At 45.8% G+C, this 19,711-nt stretch overlaps 1 protein-coding gene across 4 annotated transcripts in view; it reads right to left on the reverse strand.

Annotated features, from left to right (window-relative positions):
* DENND2A (DENN domain containing 2A) overlaps positions 1 to 19,711 on the reverse strand; it is a 96,630-nt gene that overhangs the window by 56,194 nt on the left and 20,725 nt on the right. For 3 of the 4 annotated variants that reach the window (XM_035021231.1, XM_035021232.1, XM_035021233.1), the window contains 2 exons: positions 12,301 to 12,402; positions 8,046 to 9,209 (listed from right to left, as the gene is read on the reverse strand). In XM_035021231.1, the coding sequence (XP_034877122.1) occupies positions 8,046 to 9,209; positions 12,301 to 12,374 (1,238 nt within the window). In that variant the 5' untranslated portion in view covers positions 12,375 to 12,402. Of the gene's footprint in view, positions 1 to 8,045; positions 9,210 to 12,300; positions 12,403 to 13,733; positions 13,879 to 19,711 lie in introns of those variants that run through there. The other variant, XM_035021235.1, reaches the window with a different exon arrangement.

A 19,711-nucleotide genomic window follows, 5' to 3' on the forward strand; every position in this document is an offset into this window, starting at 1 on the left:
AGGCTGGTCCAGAGATTGTATACCAAACAATTTTCTTCCTGCAAAAATTTCTATTACTGAAATCAACTCTGTTTCTTGTAAGAAGGTATAAAAATCCTTAAATAAGAAGTGTGGCTTTATTTGGAAGAATGTTTATTATGTTATGCCGAGTAAAGGTAGCAAAGTATATATATAAAGTACAATCCCTACTTCGGAAGTAAGTATATACATAGAAAAGAAGAAGAAGGGAAGGAAATGAAATATACAGCTACTATCTCAGGACGAATGGCTTGTGGCTTCTCTTCACTTTCATTTTTTCTGGACTTCTTAAATATTCTGCAATGTTTACAGAGCACACATTCATGATGGGAAAGGAGCAGCGATGGCCAGTTCAGAGTGGACGAGAGGCCTGGGCACCTCCCCACTTCTCTCACTTGAGTGGTTATTATCAGAACGAAACCCAGAGGCCAGCTGAGACACCCCAGCCCCCCACCCCCACCCCTCAGAGATGGGTGCAAGTACTTCTCTGTCTGTGGCCCGGCTCACTCTCTGGCTATCGCCCCCGCCTACATCCACAGGGGGCTGTCCCTGTCCTGCTGGTGCTGACCTAATGCAAAGTCCAGCCCCTTCTCTCTCTCTCTCTCACACACACAGACAAACACACATACACACACAGCCACCCACCCTGAGTTTCTGTGATTTCTGTAGCTTCACTGAACATTTGGGAGGCCATGAGGTAGACCATATGGTGAAACACACAGAACCTCAGCCACCTCACTGGTTCAGTCCACCTCCTCTTTTTTCTTCTCTCTCCCTATCCTTCTCCAAAGTAACCCACAACTCCCCCACCACCCCCAGTTGGAGCAGAACTGCGCTGCCCACTCGGGCTCAGGAGGCTCCTCTTCTACCTCCAGCAGACTTGTCAAGAATTTGTATTGAACACACACAGGCCTTCATTGAATGGCGTTTAGGTGAACACGTAGTCTGCCCACACTCATCAGGGCACATCCCCCAGCTGGCTGTGACTTGGTCCTAGCCCTTCATTTCTCCTGGTCGAGGATGGTCATAACCCTCCTGTGGCTCTGTGCATGCACATCTAGCCCACCGTCCTCTGCATGCTCCATGGTAAACTCTAGCTGACTACTGAGAAATGTATCATGTCTTCACTTCTTCACCCACACTTCCAGTCTCTCTGGCCCCTGGGGATTAAACACACCTGCATACAGATCCTGGATCCTTCATTCACAAGTCTTTTAACCTCAGACGAACCACTTAACTGGGCTGAAACTCACTGCCCTGACTTGAAAAACAGCAATTATCTCAGAGCATTGTCCAAAGAATAGAAATGAGAACATGTGTAAAGTCCTTAGCACTTGACAAACACGCAACAAATGTTAGCTATTGCTATTACTGTTGTGGTGCTAGTAATTATTTATGTAGCAAATGTTTTATGTTGAACATTTATTGTGGGAGAGGCACTGTGCTCAGGGTTCAATCACTAAGGAGTGACTGAAACAGTCAGGGTCCCTGTCTCAAAGAGCTTACATTCCAGGGAGGAAGACAGACATTCAACCAGAGCATGCACAAATAAACAGAACAGTAAACTGTGTTAAGCTCAGTGATGGAAAAGCACAGTGAGACTATCAAGGAGGCCTCATTTTAGGTTGGGGTTGCATCAGGAAGGTGGTGCTGACAAAGTCACTCATTAAAGCTGAGACCTGGAGGACAGAAGAAAGACCTCAGCTGGGGGAAGAGTGTTCCAAGAAAAGGAAAGGGCCACAGGGAACTTGGTGCATTTGTGGAGGGACACATACATTCGGCAAGGCTGCACTGCAGGGGCAGGGTGGTGAGTGCCAGGTGATGAAAAGGCAGTGCCAGGCAGGAGCCATTTGCCTGCCTTCCTCGCTTTGGTGGTTTCTAGCATTTAATTTTATTTTCTTGGTTTTTTTTTAAGTAGGCTCCACACCCAATGCGGGCCCCAAACTCACAACCCTGAGACCAAGACCTGAGTTGAGACCAAGAGTCGGACGCTCAACCCACTGAGCCACCAGGCGCCCCTGGGATTTCTTACATTTTAAATCTTTTCCTCTCGGCTAGCTTCTTTCCCTATTTAAACACGCACAGGTTTCCCCTAGAAAAACTTCCACTGGAAGCAATGACCCTCGTAGTTCTGCGATTTCTCACCTTCCTTGCCAACATTTTAAACTGGCGTGGGTTGGGGGGCCGGGGGAGGAGGGACGAGCTTGAGGCTGTCTGACTATTCCTTTACTGGACCTCATTGGTTTTTCTTCCCTTTATCTTCTCAATCTGGCGTCTGTATGCATCTCTTTACTGAAGCGGCTCCCTGAAGCTCACTAGTGAGTTTCTGGTAAAACCTAACCACTTCCTGGGACCTTTCTTTGCAGGATACCACTTGGTTTCTGCAGCGTCTGGGAGCGGTGCTCAAAGTGCAATCTGTGGGCCAGGGCTGGTATTTCAATGCGACAGGTACAGAAATTGAGAATAAACGTTTAGAAACTTAAAAAATTTCTTTTGCTGGGGCGCCTGGGTGGCTCAGTTGGTTAAGCAACTGCCTTCGGCTCAGGTCATGATCCTGGAGTCCCGGGATCGAGTCCCGCATCGGGCTCCCTGCTCAGCAGGGAGTCTGCTTCTCCCTCTGACTCTCCTCCCTCTCATGCTCTCTGTCTCTCATTCTCTGTCTCAAATAAATAAATAAAATCTAAAAAAAAAAAAATTTTCTTTTGCTTTTTTTTTTTTTAAAGTAATTTCTACACCCAGTATGGGGCTCGGACTCACGACCACAAGATCAAGAGTCACGTGCTCTACAGGTTGAACCAGGCTGCTGCCCCTGTGTTGAGAAACTTTTAAAGCAATTTGACAGAATAATTTCTTAAAAGACAACTGAAGCTTGCTTGTAGTGTGCACGCCCAAGTGGGGGGAGGGGCAGAGGGAGAGGGAGAGAGAGAATCTCAGCATACTCCCTGCTGAGCATGGAGCCCAATACAAGGCTCGATCCCATGACCCTGAGATCATGACCTGAGCCAAAACCAAGAGTGAGACAATTAACCGACTGAGCCACCCAGGTGCCCCTAAACACTCAGTGTTTTGTTTTGTTTTGTTTTTAGATTTTATTTATTTATTTGACAGAGAGAGAGCACAAGCAGCGGGAGTGACAGAGGGAGAGGGAGCAGCAGGCTCCCAGCTGAGCAGGGAGCCCCATGTGGGGCTCGATCCCAGGACTCTGGGATCATGACCTGAGCTGAAAGCAGACGCGTAACTGACTGAGCCCCCCCGGCGCCCCTCCACACTTAGTCTTTAGACACGGCCGTTAGAGTTGCCTCATGGATGTCATGTTGACTGGGACAGACTCATAATGACAGGGACAGACCACAGTGTGGCTGGTAAGTTAACTTAGCCACTAACTGGGTAAGAGCTGAGGGATGCTGTCCAGCCAGACGACTCTGGGGATCCCAGTCAGTCCTGCAGAAGATGGAAATTATTGAATCAGTAACAGCAGGCATGTGATTTGGCAGCCATATAATGACCAAGGTTTCACATCCTCCAAAAGTTCTCCAAGTCCTATGCTAAAGCTATACAATGCCAAAATAATTAGTTGAAAAGCTGAAATTTTGGTCAACATAGTTATTTGGTTTCATAAAGATCTAAAAACTCCATCATAGGATCAAATTAAACTAAAATTAAAAATCTGCATTCCAGTATGGTGATTAACATAACATAATAAAAAAAAAATCTGCATTCCAGTTCAAACATTTGGGGCATATAGATACATGTGAATTCAGGATGCTGCTTACACTTACAAAATAGTAACTTTCCTTGTTAAATGTTGGCTTTAAGGCATTCCTGCCAGAGTTATTCAGCACATGCCACAGAACATACACAACCAAGTGAGTGCTGCTGTAGGGACCTTATCTTTGGAATTTCCTGACATTTAAGGGTTTCTCATTTCCCATTTTAGGATCGAAGGCACAAGTCCTTGCATTTAATTTCCTGGGGCTTTAGAGAAATGAAGAAAGGAGAAAGGGATGAAAGGAGGAAGGGGAGAGAACACAGGAGAAAAAAGGGAAGAGAATGAAAAGAAAGAAGACATTTTCTCAAACTGAGAATCTGAGTCCACTGGTTTGGCTCCCTCAGAACTGGACTCATCAGCCTATGAAAATAAGCCCAATACATTCTCTGAAGTGTGCAGCCTGGCCATGTAATTCTAAACCCTCCCAACCTCAAAATCCTTAATCATTTCTTTCTTCAACCTTGGCTTGGCTCTCCTGCCTCAGAGAGGGCAGTAAGTCTGCCAAATTCTGAGTTGAGCCTCTTCTTTTTGTTAAGAGATAGGACCACAATAAAAAGTACACTTTATTTTTTTAAAGCAGAAAATGAACATCGTGCCCTAATCACCCCCATTGTACTATTTTAAACAAAAGGAAAAATCCAAAGCCAAAATGCTTAAAACACAGCTGATGCAACCATATTCAAATTGGCCAAGAAAAATTTCATCTTTGAACTGAAACTAAGTAACTTTAGCTGGTTTTAAAGAGAATGCTGGAAGACTGCAAAGAGCAGATGGTAGCTACGAGAGAAAAGATAATGGGAATAACTGTTCACCAGGTTCATCTGTCTGCCCCGTGATGACACAGGGGAAAGACTCTGATTTCTCAGAAGCAACCTGCCCCTGAGAGAGGGGGCCTTCCTGGAGGAACAGCCCAGAAAGGGCAAGGAAGAGCCACTGTCAAGACACACTGGGGTCATGAGCAGAAAGGTCACTCCAGTACTTAGGCACGTGGGCTTTGGCACCAGTTTGGGAAAGGATTTAGAACTGGAGATGGATACAAGCTTTCTCAGAACATAAACAAGGAAGCCTCTAAGTTCTTCGATAGATCCTACACACCACTGATACTGAAGCCTGGTAAAGACAGTACAATAAGGGCGCCTGGGTGGCTCAGTTGGTTAAGCGATGCCTTCAGCTCAGGTCATGATCCCAGGGTCCTGGGATCGAGTCCCGCATCGGGCTCCCTGCTCTGCGGGGAGCCTGCTTCTCCCTCTCCCACTCCCCCTGCTTGTGTTCCCTCTCTCGCTGTGTCTCTCTCTGTCAAATAAATAAATAAAAAATCTTTAAAAAAAAAAAAAAAAAGACAGTACAATAAAAGTCAAGTAAACACCAGTCCCATTTATGGAATACTGACACAAAAATCTTAAATAAAATATTAGCAAACAGAATTCCGCAGTATATTAAGAGAGGAACAAACCAGGACCAAAGGGGAGTTCATTCCCAAAATGTAAGAATGGGTTAATATTAGGATATAAAGTCACTATTCATAGGTCAAAGGACAGGAACCATATGATCATATAAAGCTACTGAAAAGTAACTTGACAAAATCCAACATTCAATCCTAATTTTTAAAACTCCTAGTAAAAAAATATGTATAGGTGCCTGGGTGGCATAGTCAATTGAGCATCCGACTTGGTTTCAGTTGATTTCAGGGTCGTGAGATGGAGCCCTGTGTCAGGCTCTGTATTGGGCTTGGAGCCTGCTTAGGATTCTCCCTCTCCCTCTGCCCCTCTCCCTCCCTGTTACCCACTCAAGCGCTCTCTCTGTCTTTCTAAAAAAGAAAAAAAAAATTTATTATTTTATTTTAGTTTTATTTTTTTTTAAAGATTTTATTTATTTATTTGACACACACAGAGAGACAGCTAGAGAGGGAATACAAGCAGGGAGAGTGGGAGAGGGAGAAGCAGGCTCCTGGTTGAGCAGGGAGCCCGATGCGGGGCTCGATCCCAGAACCCTGGGATCATGACCTGAGCTAAAGGCAGACACTTAACAACTAAGCCACCCAGGTGCCCTGAAAAAAATTTTTTTTAAATCATAAGGGGTGCCTGGGTGGCTCAGTCGGTTAAGCATCTGTCTTCGGCTGGGGTCATGATCCCCACATCAGGCTCCTTGCTTGGTGGGGAGTCTGCTTCTTCCTCTCCTTCTCCTGCTCCCTCCTCTCCTTCTCCTGCTCCCCCTGCTTGTGCTCTCTCTCTGTCAAATAAATAAAATCTTAAAAAATAAAATAAAATAAAATAAAAAAGGAAGGTGAAAAAAAAAAAGTGGTAACATTGAAAGATCTCCATGATATCCTAAGTAAAAAACAGTATATATAGCATGATTTCTTTTTTTTAAAGGACATAATTTCTACCTACCTACCTACCTACCTACCTATCTGGAATATGCAAACTTTTTCCCTTGGAAGACAACATAAGAAATTATGTTTTTTGCAGCCGAAACAACCCTACCTGACAGATCGTGTTGAGTAGGAGAGTGACGTGATCGAATGTATTTCTAGAAAACTGCTCTGGCTGCTACGGAGGAGTACCTTGGCGTGGGAGGTGGATACGAGACAACTAAGCTGCTAGCAGAGTAGAGCAGAGGTAGTCAGATTCAAGATAATGTTTAAAACTAGAACTGAACAGCTTGCTGATAAATTAGATTAGGATTGTGTGAAAAAGAGAGGAATCACAAAACTCCTAGGTTTTGGCCTAAGTGCAACAAAGGGTGATGCCATTTAATAAGATGGCCATCATCTGGGGAGGAGATGCTTAGCAGTGGCTGGATTGGGAATTTAGGTTTGGACACGTTCAGTCCAAACTATTAGATAACCAAATGGAGACCCATGCAGGGGATGACTCTGCAAACCTTCGCTGGAAGAGGGAGCCAGGGCTGTACTGATACATGTGGGGGTCATAAGCATGAAACTGACATTTAAAGCCATGGGACTGAATGAGCTCATTTAGGGAGTGAGGCAGATGGAAGAGAGAAGTGTCTGCTCTGACCCAGGATGGTGTGTTGGGGGTGTTATTCTGACATTCGGAGGGAGAGGGGAATGGAACTGAGAAGGAGCAGTGTGTGAAAGCAGGACCCCCAGGAAAGTAGGTGATCTAGAAGCCCAGTGAACGCAGTGTTTCCAGGGAGGGAGTGAAGTTGTTCCTCCAACGCCAAGAGATGTCATGTAAGAAAAGAACAGAGAGGGTGCCTGGGTGGCTCAGATGGTTAAGCGTCTGCCTTCGGCTCAGGTCATGATCCCAGGGTCCTGGGATCGAGTCCCACATCGGGCTTTCCGCTCAGCGGGGAGCCTGCTTCTCCCTCTGCCTCTCTCTCTCTCTGTCTCTTATGAATAAATAAATAAAATCTTTAAAAAAAAAAAAAGAAAGAAAAGAACAGAGAACTGGCAACTGGATTTAGTGAGATGGGGGGTCACAGGCGGCCTTGGGTCAAGAGCAGTTTCAGGATAAGCGGCAAAAGCCCAACTGCAGGGAGTCAAGGGGAAAACAGAAGGTGCAGAATGGGTGACCAGAGCAGAGACAACGGTTTTGAGTTTTGCTCTGTGGCTGGTTTCCAGGTTAGTGGGGATCAAACCAATTAGCACATCCCAGAAATGGGCCAGAAATTAGTTCTCAAAGCAGGAAAGAAATGGTTTCCAACACGCAAATTTGACCTTCAAGCGTGCACATGCTTTATTATCTAATGTACGATTTTGACATTAGAAAATATTTAGGGTGTGCCTCTTTACGTATAAGCGAGGAAACAGAAGCTTTGGGAGGTCGAACAACTTGTTCGAGGTCTTACAGATAGACGGCAACAGGGCCGAGGCAGACCCGGGCTGTGTTTCTAGAGCTCATACCAAGAAAAAACATGAAGAAAGGAGCCAGGGGATATTGGAAGCACCATGCACTAGTGGGGGACGGTAGTGGCAGATGAGTGTCAATTAGCATGAATTAGTCCATTGCCAGAGTTAACTGAGTTTTCGTTGAAGTCTTGGTTAGTGGCAGAAATACGAGTACTTATCATGTCCAAAAGGTAGATTTTCAAAGCCAATACCCACTTTGAGGACAGAGAACACAAAACACAGGCATCGCTTATCACGTCTCCGGGTTTCATCAATACACTGTCTCAAGCCATGAATGGTCTCGACCAACTACAAGATCCATCCGTTTAATAAAACCAGTAATTCGCCTGAGAGCAGCTGTGATGCCGCATAAACCACTGGAGCAGAGAGTCAGCCGTCACCTACCTGTGGTCAGCACTGGGTTTCGGCCTCCCGGTCCATAGTCTTCTGTTCACGGAGGAGGGCGGGGGGGAGGAGGGCAGGGGCGGGGGAGGTAGAGAAGGCAGAGGAGGCAGGTGCCTTTTATCCTTCTGGAAGCTGATGCCTGGGTTCCCGTCCTTGTCCCCTTCTCCATCGTGTTTGAACGTTCTCCGGGGCTTGGGCAGGGGGTTGATGAAGGGTTTTGCAGGGGAGCCCTCCGAGCTCCTGTCCACACCCTCCAGGATCTGGTCGCAGGGACTCCTGCAGGAGCCTTTCCTTTCCTCTGCGGCCTCAGGAGCGGGCTCCCTGGCCTCCAGGTCCCAGTGGTGGGACCTGAATTCCGAGCCACGCCCGCCCCCACGGTTCTCAGGAAGGGCAGGCCCATCCTCAGCCTTATCTGGCAGGCAGTGTGGGGAGTAACAAGTCCCAGGTAACTGGGGATCCAACCCCGCCGACCCATCCTTCAGAGCCTGCTCCAGTTTCTTGACCTGCCTCAGCACGGAGAGGCTATCGTTTGGAAAGCGCTGCTTGCCCAGCCTGGGCTCTCGGCCTCTGCCCAAGCTGGGTGCCAGCTGCCCAGCTGGTTGGCTGAGGTCTTGCCTTGGCTCTGCATCCTGTCCCCCGACTTTCACGACCCCTTTATTCCTCTCATTTTCTTTGCTCTCTGTCTCGGGCCTGGTTCCATCCTGAACCTCCGTGACCCATGCTCTCACACCATCACTGCTTCTCCTCCCCATCACACAGGACATCAGGTAGTCCTCCTGCCCATCTGCTTTCCTGCCGGGTGCAGGAGTAGGCAACTCCTTTTTCCCTTCCCATTCGGATATCTTGTCCTTTATGCTGAGGGGCTTGTTCAGGGCCCCGCCTCGGGGAGGAGGGCAGGGGTTCTGAATGCCACTGAGCTGCCCCTTGCCCGCCTTGCTGGCTTCTTTAGCGCTGAGATCTGAAGCTGGGTCACTGATGATCATATTTGAGCTGAACATGTTCTGCTGAAAACAGTCCACTCTTGACTCTAGCATCAGGTTATTGAGACTTTCCAATGAGCTTCTTCTGGGGGGTGAATCCTGATCAGTCTCTGGGAAAGGAATGGGGGACTTAAATGGCAGCCTTCGAGGGTCTTCCCCAGCCTTTGGACCTTCCACCTTGACCCTGAACAAGAAAGACAAACACTGGGTGATGGATTCTTAGTCATTGTTCTCGGCTGGTCATAGAGATTGGCTAGAACTTAGATCTAAATACTATATGCTAGTTGTAAGTCACAAACATTGAAACCGCCATTTTAAGGAATCACTTTGCTCTTCTTGGGAAGACAGTATTGTAGAATGAAAGGAACTACTGGATTTTGGAATGCAGTAGACTTGAGTTTAAAGCCTAATTCAACCACTGACCAGCTGTGTGACCTTGGACAAACTGTTTCACTTCTCTAAACCTAAGTGTCCTCATCTGTGAAATGGGAATAATAATAATATACATCTACCAGAGTGGCTGAAAACACTGAAAGAGGCAGACCATATTAAGCATTTAGCATGTCGTGAGTGTACAATAAATGTTATTATCATTATTGTTAGCTTGTTTCCCTGATGAAAATAGGGAACATCTCCTGAGGTAAAAGCTTACACAGTCCAGATTTGCTCTGCTTCTGTAATCAACGGATGGGCCTTTGTGATGACTATTTAAAAATTAGAACAATGCCATAAGTCATACAATGTTTGCTAATTCTGGGCTTCATAAGCTCTCCTGACTTGAGTAGGTAAAGCCAAAATTATTGGCTGCATTTGAATTGGACCTCCTCTAGAATGTGAGCCCGACTAGACTGGTTTCTCATGTGGACAGGGATTGCTTCGTTTTGTTGGATTACTTTGAATTTTGGCCTATCTGGGCTACTGCTGAATCCCCAGCACCTAGAACAATGGCAGAGTAGTAGAACATGGTACTCATTAGGCACATGTGACATCCACATTGGACAGAGCAAAAGAATATTTCCATCATCGCTGAAAGTTCTGGCCTAGAACAAACATGTGGGGAGATATGCCTCCCAATGTGATTTTAGGGGATTAGTCAATGCCATGAAGATGTTAAAAGCTCTTTTGAAAGAAAACCAGGAAAACATTTTTAAGCTAGTCTAATGAGAACGGGAGTATCTGTTTCTGAATGCAAAACATTCTTCCACCAGCAAAGGTCATAACTAAGTGGAGTGATCTTGGATGTGCCAAGATTAGCAAGGACGCACTGACCAACTTCATGGTGCATATTTTTTGAATATATAGATCTGACTATATAGGAATTCTGAAACTCCAGTTAAGGTTCACAGTGAGGAATGAATAATTAGCAATTTCATGCATCCTGTTACTATTTAGCTTTCTGCTCCAAAGACTAATAATTGTTTACACGAAGACTTCTCCCTCCATTGGGACTTTAACACGTAAATTGCGTTGCTATTTGTGGTTGCACAGCATAAATTAGAAACTTGTGAATAGGCAAACACATTTTCATATTTTAAATACAGCTATCAAAGCAGAATTCCTTACTTAAATAAACAATTAGCATGCATAACAGAGCGCTTACAAAAGAGAAACACATTTTTTAATTGTCCTGTCACCACTGAGGACATTAGCATGAATTCAGATTTTAGTCAGAAGCAAAAGCAGAATCAGTTTGTTGATATTTTACTGAGCGTTCAAAAGGCAGAAGTTAAAGCCCTCACTCTCACAGTGCTAGAAGCAAGGTGACAGGACAGACACATAAAAACACAATTCATTAGTTCTTGCTTAATGACAATGGATGATATAACAATAATCATATATATCATACATACTGGTTTCTTTTTAAGGATTTATTTATTTTAGAGAGAGAAAGAGAACACAGCATGAGTAGGGGGAGGGGTAAAGGGAGAGGGAGACTGTCCAACAGACTCCCCACTGAGCCCCATGCAGGGCTCGATGCAGGGCTCGATCCCACGACATGAGATCATGACTGAAATCACAGGTCGGACACTTAACCGACTGAGCCTCCCATGTACTGTTAACAATATTGACAACAGATAAATATGGCTTTCAAGTCAGAGGCACCTCGGTTTGAATCTTGGCTGTATTTTTTTCATTTTAAAGTAAGAACTCTCGGGGCACCTGGGTAGCTCAGTTGGTTGAGTATCTGACTCTTTCTTTTTGTTTGTTTGTTTTTGAGTATCTGACTCTTGATTTTGGCTCAGGTCACGATCTCAGGGTCATGAGATCAAGCCCTGTGTCGGGCTCCACACTGAGCATGGAGCCTGCTTAAGATTCTCTCTCTCCCCCTCTCCCTCTACGCCCCCGTGCCAAATAAATAAATAACTCTCTCTTCCTTCCCTAGACTGGAACTTGACTGGTGCAGAGGCCAAATTCATCTTGTTTGCTGTGCCTAGTATGCAGTAAATAGTCAAAAAATACTTGTAAGATGAATGAGTGGATGAGTCAATACATGTTAACATTCCCAGAGTACAGCACACATTCTAATTCTTGATATTACTAAATGGCAAGGAGTGTTGCAATGATTATAGTTATTGTCTAAGATCCCAGACATCTGGGGTGACCTCACAATCACGGAGGCCTATGTGAAAACTGAAAGAGAAGAAGGATGGCTTGCTGGAAGACTGCATGGATTTATGAAGTTCAAGCGAGAGGCAAGGATGATGAAGCCAGAGGCAGAGGGTCCTCTCCATGTGGTTGTTGCACCCAAGGATTTTTTGAGGTTCTGTTTCCAGAAGGACGCTATGGCCCCAGAAGGGGCCAGGGACTGGGGTGCAGAGCTGTGGTCACCAAGCCCACCGTAGAGTGTGAGACAGAGAGTCAGAGGAAAGGGCTCCATCTGGAGAGAAAACAGCACTGCTGAGACAGGATGGGCAAAGCTGACTTTGCAGACAGATGCAGCTGTAAAGATGTAAGGCTCGAGGATAATTAAAAAGCCCATGCATCCTAGTAGTTAGGAAAACAAATCCCGGGCTGGAATGGGGAGAGGGCCTGAAGCTGCCATGGGCCCGTCCTCTCCACAACTGGACACCAGTCAGATCTTCCACTGACCACTGTGGTCTCAGGTTCTGCAGCGCGTGGGGATGATTTCCAGGAGGCTCATCGCAAGGACTCGGAAAAGAACCCATCCTTAGTCCAAGGAAGTGGGGATAGAGAGGAGGGAAAGGCAGTAGAGAAAGGAAGGAAGTGGAGAATCTAGGCTAACGTCTACACTCTCAGGGGAGAAAAGCTCTTACTTGTCAGCCAATTTGTAGCTCAGGCTTTCAGTCTGGATGTGGCTGCCCTTGGCTGGCCTGCACACTGTCATCATGTCAGCACCAAGAGGAGCTCCAAGTCGCCTGGGGGAACAGGGATGCACACTCAGTGAGTCACGACAGCAAATCTAGGGCCCACACCCCAAACTATTTATCCCTGTTAGAGTCCACCCGGGAGTGGGGCGGGGTGGGGGGGGCGGGATGTCTAACTGCAACACACCCTCCAGAATCCCTGACCCAGGAGAGGGGGCAAGGGCACAGAATCCTGAGATCCTCCTGGATACAGACCCCATACCAACCACCCTCTTCTCATTCAGACCGCATGCCAATCTCACGTGTGTCTGTGCATGCGCACGTGTGTGTAAGCAAAACATAAATACCAGCACAACCTGACACTTTTTCAGGCTCTCTAAAACCTGTGATGAGCTAATAGTCGCCAAAGAAGACATGAGTCGTTTCTTTACTTGAAACAAGAAATATACCACCTGCCAAAGCAGAAACATCTGCACAGAGGTACTCCTGTGCTGGCCCTCGGGCAGGCATGGACGCACCCCGTCCTTGGCCTTGGAGCCCTGCCAACCCAGGGAAGGAAACACGTAGCCACTAGGTCATCTGTCTGGTCTAAGGAAAAGTAGGTGGCTCTGGCAAACCCAGGAATCCCACGCGCCTCAAACCTGCCGAATATTAAGGACCACGTGGATGCCAAAGCAGCGGCCTCAGCGCAGTGGTGGTTTTATGACACGCCAGTGCCTGACGTTCAAATGAAGTGAAGTAGCTGATTAAAATGCATAATTTCAAGAGCAAGGCCCATCAGAACTCTGTGTCTTCAACGTGAGGACAAATGGACATTGCTCAGGTGGACGTGGCTAGGAAGCTGAGACCCAGCGGAGAATGGAGGACGCCAACAGGATGGGAGATGCAAGTCTTCTGTAAGGCATGAACACTGCATGGCTGGTCCCTCCTGATGGGGATGAGGTGACTCTTTGACTTGAGGTTCAAGGAGTACTGAGATACTGGAGATTCACATTTCTTTTCCACTGACCCTCAAGGGAATCCCTCTCAAGTTCCAAGATTTCCATCCCCTCTCCCAGGAGAGTTTCCCTGCCAGGTGACAGGGTGGCTGCCCAAATTCCTGGCCTAGGCATCCCCATCCTGCAAGAAATCAAAGGGCTGGACTTCAAGACATGCATATAACTCCTGGGAATAAGGAGAGGGAGGCCAGAAGCAGGAAGAGGAAAAGAAAAGGAGAGTGAGCTCTGGGTAACAAATTAAAAAGAAGGGGGTTGGGCCTGGTGAGCTGAAAAGACAGGAAGAGAACAGGCTGGTCCAAGAAGGTGTGAGTTTGGGGAGGGGGGCAGAGCTTAGGACTGCCCACGGAGCTCAGCTGCCCCTTGCCCAGTCACGTGGCACCCTACCTTTTGGGGTACGGCAGTGCTGAAAGCAAGCCCAGCTCTTTAAAGAAGTCAGGCCTAGGACTCTCCCCTCCCGTTATGGAAGAGAGCCCCGAAGGGCCTTTCAGAACAGGAAGGAACTCATCGCCTCTCTTATAACGCTCCACAAAGCTTCTGGTCAACTATACTTCAATAAAAAAAAAAAAAAAGAAAGAAAAGCTTCTGGAGCCTCTCCATTTGGCTGGACTGAAAGACACTGCCCTTCTGTCCTGCATCTGGCAGAGGGCCCGTTGGATGTCAAGGACGGGGGCCGCTCCCCCCGCTGCCTCCCTCATGCCTGCACTCTGCACCCACACAGCCAACCGCAGGGATGCAGCCTTGTTCTGCGTGAGCAGCAACTCTCTCCACCACCCTCTTCTTCCAAGCAGACATACCCTTTTCCCTGGCTCTAGGAGCAGGTGCCAGGCTCTGTGCAGGATGCGCCGCGGCCTCAAGGATGAGTAAGATGCGGCGTCTGCCCTCAGGGAGAATACCCAGGACTGTGCTTGGGTCACTACCAGCCCTGGCATCTGGCTTTCCCCAAAAGAAAACAATTTCCCTATACTTCCCAGAAAGCCAGAGCTTTTTCAAAAGGAACAAAAGCCGTTGTGTCTCATGCACAGAGAACTGTATATGGAGTCCGAGGCTGAAGGTCACAGAAGCACTTAAACAATATGGTACTGAAGTGAACTCGATTCCCATCGGGCACTAATAACTTCGAGGACTAAAACCACGGTCTCTAGAGAAATAGCTGATGCCATATTCTGAAAAGCAAGTTCAAGTGGGCTTCAGGGGCTGGAACTGAGGGAGCAAAGGACGCCCCCACCACTCAGCAATCAGCCCGCCAGCATTTCTGAATTCACGGAGGAACAGAAAATGCTGCCTCCACAAAGGCATTTTTCCCTTTTCACCTTTTCACCTGTGATGTTTAAAAATCATTAATTAGGTGACAAGCCCAGCCTAATTTGCTGATTGGAAGTACTCTGTCACTTATATTACCATAACTTCACTATCACTTTGTAGATCTGGGATTATAAGACGGAGCTATTTCCCCAAGTGTGGTCCACTGGGAATCTGTTCGAGTCCTCTGGCGGACCTCGTTGGGCAGGTAGACTCCGGGGCACCACTCCAACGTCCCAAAACCCACTGTCTGGGCACTGGCCTGAAGCTGCACTTAAATACGGTCAATCAAAGGCCTCGGGTGATTTTTACACAACCCGACATTCTTTATTTCTTCCTGGGCAATTTGGCCTTGTGATCCCGACTGGTTTCCAGGAGGTATAATGAAGGCATGACTAATAAATACACATTTTCCCACTCAACTGCTTTCCATAAAAATAGAACTTCCCATTCACCAGATGGGCTTAATTAGTACTAATAATTTTAATTCAATTTAAAATGTCATACACAATTCTGAAGCTCGATGATGGGTACGTGAAGATACGTTTTAGTGAGATGCTTCTAGTCCATCTCAAAGACCCACAGAAAATGTAATTGCTTCAGCCTGACATTACCAGATTAAAAACCTGTGTTATTTTATAATTCCTTTATGTTTACCCACGAAGGCTTAAAGTTCCAGCCTGACCTCTGAAAACACCATTTTTCTTTTTTTAAGGGCCCTGGAGTACTAAAAGGTGAAGTCATTAATTAAAAAACAAGTATCTCCCCATGAGAGCATCAAGATTTTTTTTTTAATTTCTTTTTTTTTTAAAGATTTTATTCATTTATTTGACAGACAGAGACATAGCGAGAGAGGGAACACAAGCAGGGGGAGTGGGAGAGGGAGAAGCAGGCTTCCCGCTGAGCAGGGAGTCCGACGGGGGGGCTCGATCCCAGGACCCCGGGACCATGACCTGAGCCGAAGGCAGACGCTTAATGACTGAGCCACCCAGGTGCCCCGAGCATCAAGATTTTAAAACAGATATAAAGTGTCCCCCCCACCCAGTAGGAAGGAGGAAGTGACCATATTAGATCTTCTCCTGAACACAGTTCTTACAGGAGAGCCTGAGGGTGCCTGAAGGAGGGAGGGCGTGCGGCCACCAGGGAAAGGAAGGGGGAAGCAGCTCCTTCAGAATCCTGCCCATGCCTGCCTGCCTGCTCTGTTCCCTCCGCTGCCATTTGGGGAACCAGCCTGGTGAGGCCGGTGTAGTCTCCACTGCCCGGAGCCCAGTGAGACAGCTACTGTGGCCTGGCCTCTCAGAGTGTTCGCACTCGTAACAGAGCTTTGTTCATGTTTTATTCTGAGCATTGATTAATTGTCCATTTATCATACTACAAATTATATAGGGTGCCACTGAGCTCTCACCAACATTAATAACATTCTTCCTATTAACTCTGCTGGTTTTTTTTTTTTAAGATTTTATTTATTTATTTGACAGAGAGAGACACAGTGAGAGAGGGGACACAAGCAGGGGGAGTGGGAGAGGGAGAAGCAGGCTTCCCGCCGAGCAGGGAGCCCAATGCGGGGCTCGATCCCAGGACCCCGGGATCATGACCTGAGCCGAAGGCAGACGCTTAACGACTGAGCCACCCAGGCGCCCCTCTGCTGGGGTTTTTATGGTACAGCAGGGAGGTAATACATGATCTACAAAAATGTTGCTATCAAAGTCAACCTATAAAAAGAAGTTCAGATATTACTGTTTCAGACATTACTAGAAAAACAAGCTGGGCATGTATAAGCCATGAGGAGTGAGGGGTGGAGAGACTGGTTTTCCCCAAATCTTAAAACAAAAACAGTGATTTAAATAAAAAGTGAAATCTGGAAATGTCAATCAACTAATAAACAAAATATATATATATATATATATATATATATATACACAATGGAATACTATTTAGCCATAAAAAGAAGTGAAGTACTGTTAGATGCCACAATATGGATGAATCTTTGAAAACACAGTAAGTGAAAAAGCTAGACACAAAAAGCCACATACTGTATGATTCTATTTATAGGAAATGTCCAGGCAAGTCCATAGAGGGAAAGGGAACTGGGATTGATTGCCAATAAGTAAGGGTTTCTTTTGGGGATGATAGAAATATTCTGAAATTAGATAGTGGTCTTTATAACTATCAATATATAGTGAATAACTACAAGTCACTAAATTGTACACTTCAAACTGGTACATTCTATGTGAGTTATATCTCAAAAATATATGCATCTTCAGTGAAAACAAAAATAAGAAATTTGGGCAGGGGAAGAAGATGGAGTGAGGAATAAAACACACACAACTATAATTTTCCAGTGCCCTCTACTGCTCTGAGGTTAGTATGTTAATTCTGGAATATAGGTAAATACACATTATATTCACTTGATTCATAAGATGGTCATACTTGATATACTGAATGAAAAAATACAATTTACATCACAAATGACTGCGCACTAATACAATTCAATTTTAAATGGCTTTTCCTTGTGTCGCAAATAAAGCTGTAAGTTGTTCAGCTTTAATGATTCTAGTAACTGTTATTTTTATCAGTTTATAAACAGCAAACACAAAATTGAGAAGGAACCACAACAATTACTGCAGAACAAAAATAGTTATTTTTCTCAACTGAGCATTCTTCACGGCAAGCATAGGTGGAAGGTGTTTGCTTTCAGAAACTATGCTGAGAAGGAAGAAAAACAGCACCGTCACAACCAAGCGGCTCTGGCTGCGTCGAGCTGCTCAGTGAAGCTCCCTCCGAGCCTCTGGAGGCTTCATTCTCGTCTTCTTCAAGCAAAACAGTTTAAAAAAAAACCCAACTAAATGGATTGCTCTAGTATTTTACATAATACCTTTATTTTTTGATTTTGGAGTATTTTCTTTTCTTTCTTTTTTTTTTTTTAAGATTTTATTTATTTGCGAGAGAGAGAATGAGAGACAGAGAGCATGAGAAGGAGGAAGGTCAGAGGGAGAAGCAGACTCCCTGCCGAGCAGAGAGCCCAATGCAGGACTCGATCCCGGGCCTCCAGGATCATGACCTGAGCTGAAGGCAGTCGCCCAACCAACTGAGCCACCCAGGCGCCCTGATTTTGGAGTATTTTCAAAGCAAACCTATTTCTTCACATTTGGACGAGGACAGAAGACTGAAGCGGGTGAGGAACAAGAGAAGGCGAAGGCTACGCGCCACCTCAGAACCCAGGGGGCCATTTTGGCGACTCGCAGCCTGCACTCTTGAGCCAAATGCTTAAACCATGGCTGCACAAAACACCACACACCAGGACCAGAAACTAGGTCCCCAGCGCACCACACCGGGCAAAGACAGTGGCGGTACCAAGGTAATGATTTTTCTGCTAACAACCATCAAAGTCTTCCTATTTCTAGGAGTTCTGCTCTTGAGCCCAGAAGATTCTCCCTTCAAATAAGAGTGTTCAAGAAGGGTCTAATGAACAAACGAACACATACCATTTTCTTATATTTACCATATCCGTCAACAGATGACTGGATAAACATGTGGTTTAGCTTTACAATGGAATATTATTCGGCCATAAAAAGGAATGAAGGACTGTACACGCTATGACGTGGATGAACCTTGGAAACACCATGCTAAATGAAAACAAACAAACAAACAAACAGTGACAAAAGACCAACCATGTTATATGATTCCATTTACGTGAAATGTCCAGGACAGGCAACATAATAGAGACAGAAAGCAGATTAGTTGGGTGGGGGGAAGGGGTAACTGGGTGATAGGCATTAAGGAGGGCACGTGATGTGATGAGCACTGAGTGTTATGTGCAAATGATGATCACTGAACTCTATCTTTGAAACTAATAATACCTTATATGTTAATTAAAAAGAAAAAAGCAGATTAGTTGTTGCCAGGGCTGGGTAAGGGGAGGTGGGGAGTGACTGCTAACAGGTACGGGGTTTTTTTGCGGGAGGGGGTGGGGGGAGAAGTGATGAAAATGTTCTCAATTAGGTAGTGGTGATGGTTGTACCAATAAATAGGCTAAAGATCACGTGACTGTACACTTTAAAAAGGGTGAATTTTATGGTATGTGAATTGTATCTTAATAAAGCTGTCATGGAAAAAAAAAAGAAAAAAAGCAGGAAGGACTGCTGAAAGGGAGGAGTCCTGGCCCCACCACAGACCCAGTGAATCAGACCGCCAGAGGGCCCCAGGAATATGCATTTCTAAGCTCCCCAGGGAATTCATGCTACAGTCTAGGAGCCCATAATCCATATTTATCTTCCTGCCACTTGTGTCCTGAGTCGGCCACAGAAACACTCTCCTACGCCCTCTGCTTTGGAAGGCAGTCTTTACTCCAGCGTGTCTGCTCCTATTTCAGAGCACCTCTAAAATCTGATGGAGGAGGTATCAACGCAGAGTGAGTTGCTCCTGTCCCTCGAGCCCAAGGGTAAATGCTTCAAGTACTGTGTCCCTATACAGACTCCAATACCAAGGCTCGTTTTCATTCTAAAGGAGGCCTAGGACAAAAAGTATAATCTGAGTAATTTTAAGACTTTCTGTGGGTATGAAAACTCAGTTACCGGACAATAATATTTTCTTTTAACAAGTTGGTCAGTATTTTCCTGACCTATACCTGTCAGTTTGTCTGACAAATGAAGCCACTGGGAATCTGTGGCTAGAGCAGCCTAAAAGCAGGCTAGACCACACTTTGTGATGCTCCTAAGGCCAGAGGCAGCTGAAGATTTTTATTCTTCTCACTTATAAACCCGGTTTTCACACCTGCAGAACATTCTTATGTACAGAGATGTATTTGGCCACCTTCGTAGAATGGAAACACATTTTCGCTTGACAATATCTGCAAACCATGCTTTTTCCGTCACTCACTTGCAATGCAGAAATACTTCCATATGTTGCCTTTAGGTTGTCCATTTTGTAGAGGGTAAAAAGAGAAAAAGTACAATTAGGTGGCCATACGAGCGCTAAGCTCCGGTGTGTATATGGTTCTAGCGCTGTCAGCCCTCCCGAGTGAATGCTTGGAACTACTGCTGTCACCTCTCTGGAAAAAGTTA

Source organism: Mirounga leonina, unplaced genomic scaffold (assembly GCF_011800145.1).
Source record: "Mirounga leonina isolate KUSES-001 unplaced genomic scaffold, KU_Mleo_1.0 Mir_174, whole genome shotgun sequence".
Taxonomy (NCBI): Eukaryota; Metazoa; Chordata; class Mammalia; order Carnivora; family Phocidae; genus Mirounga; species Mirounga leonina.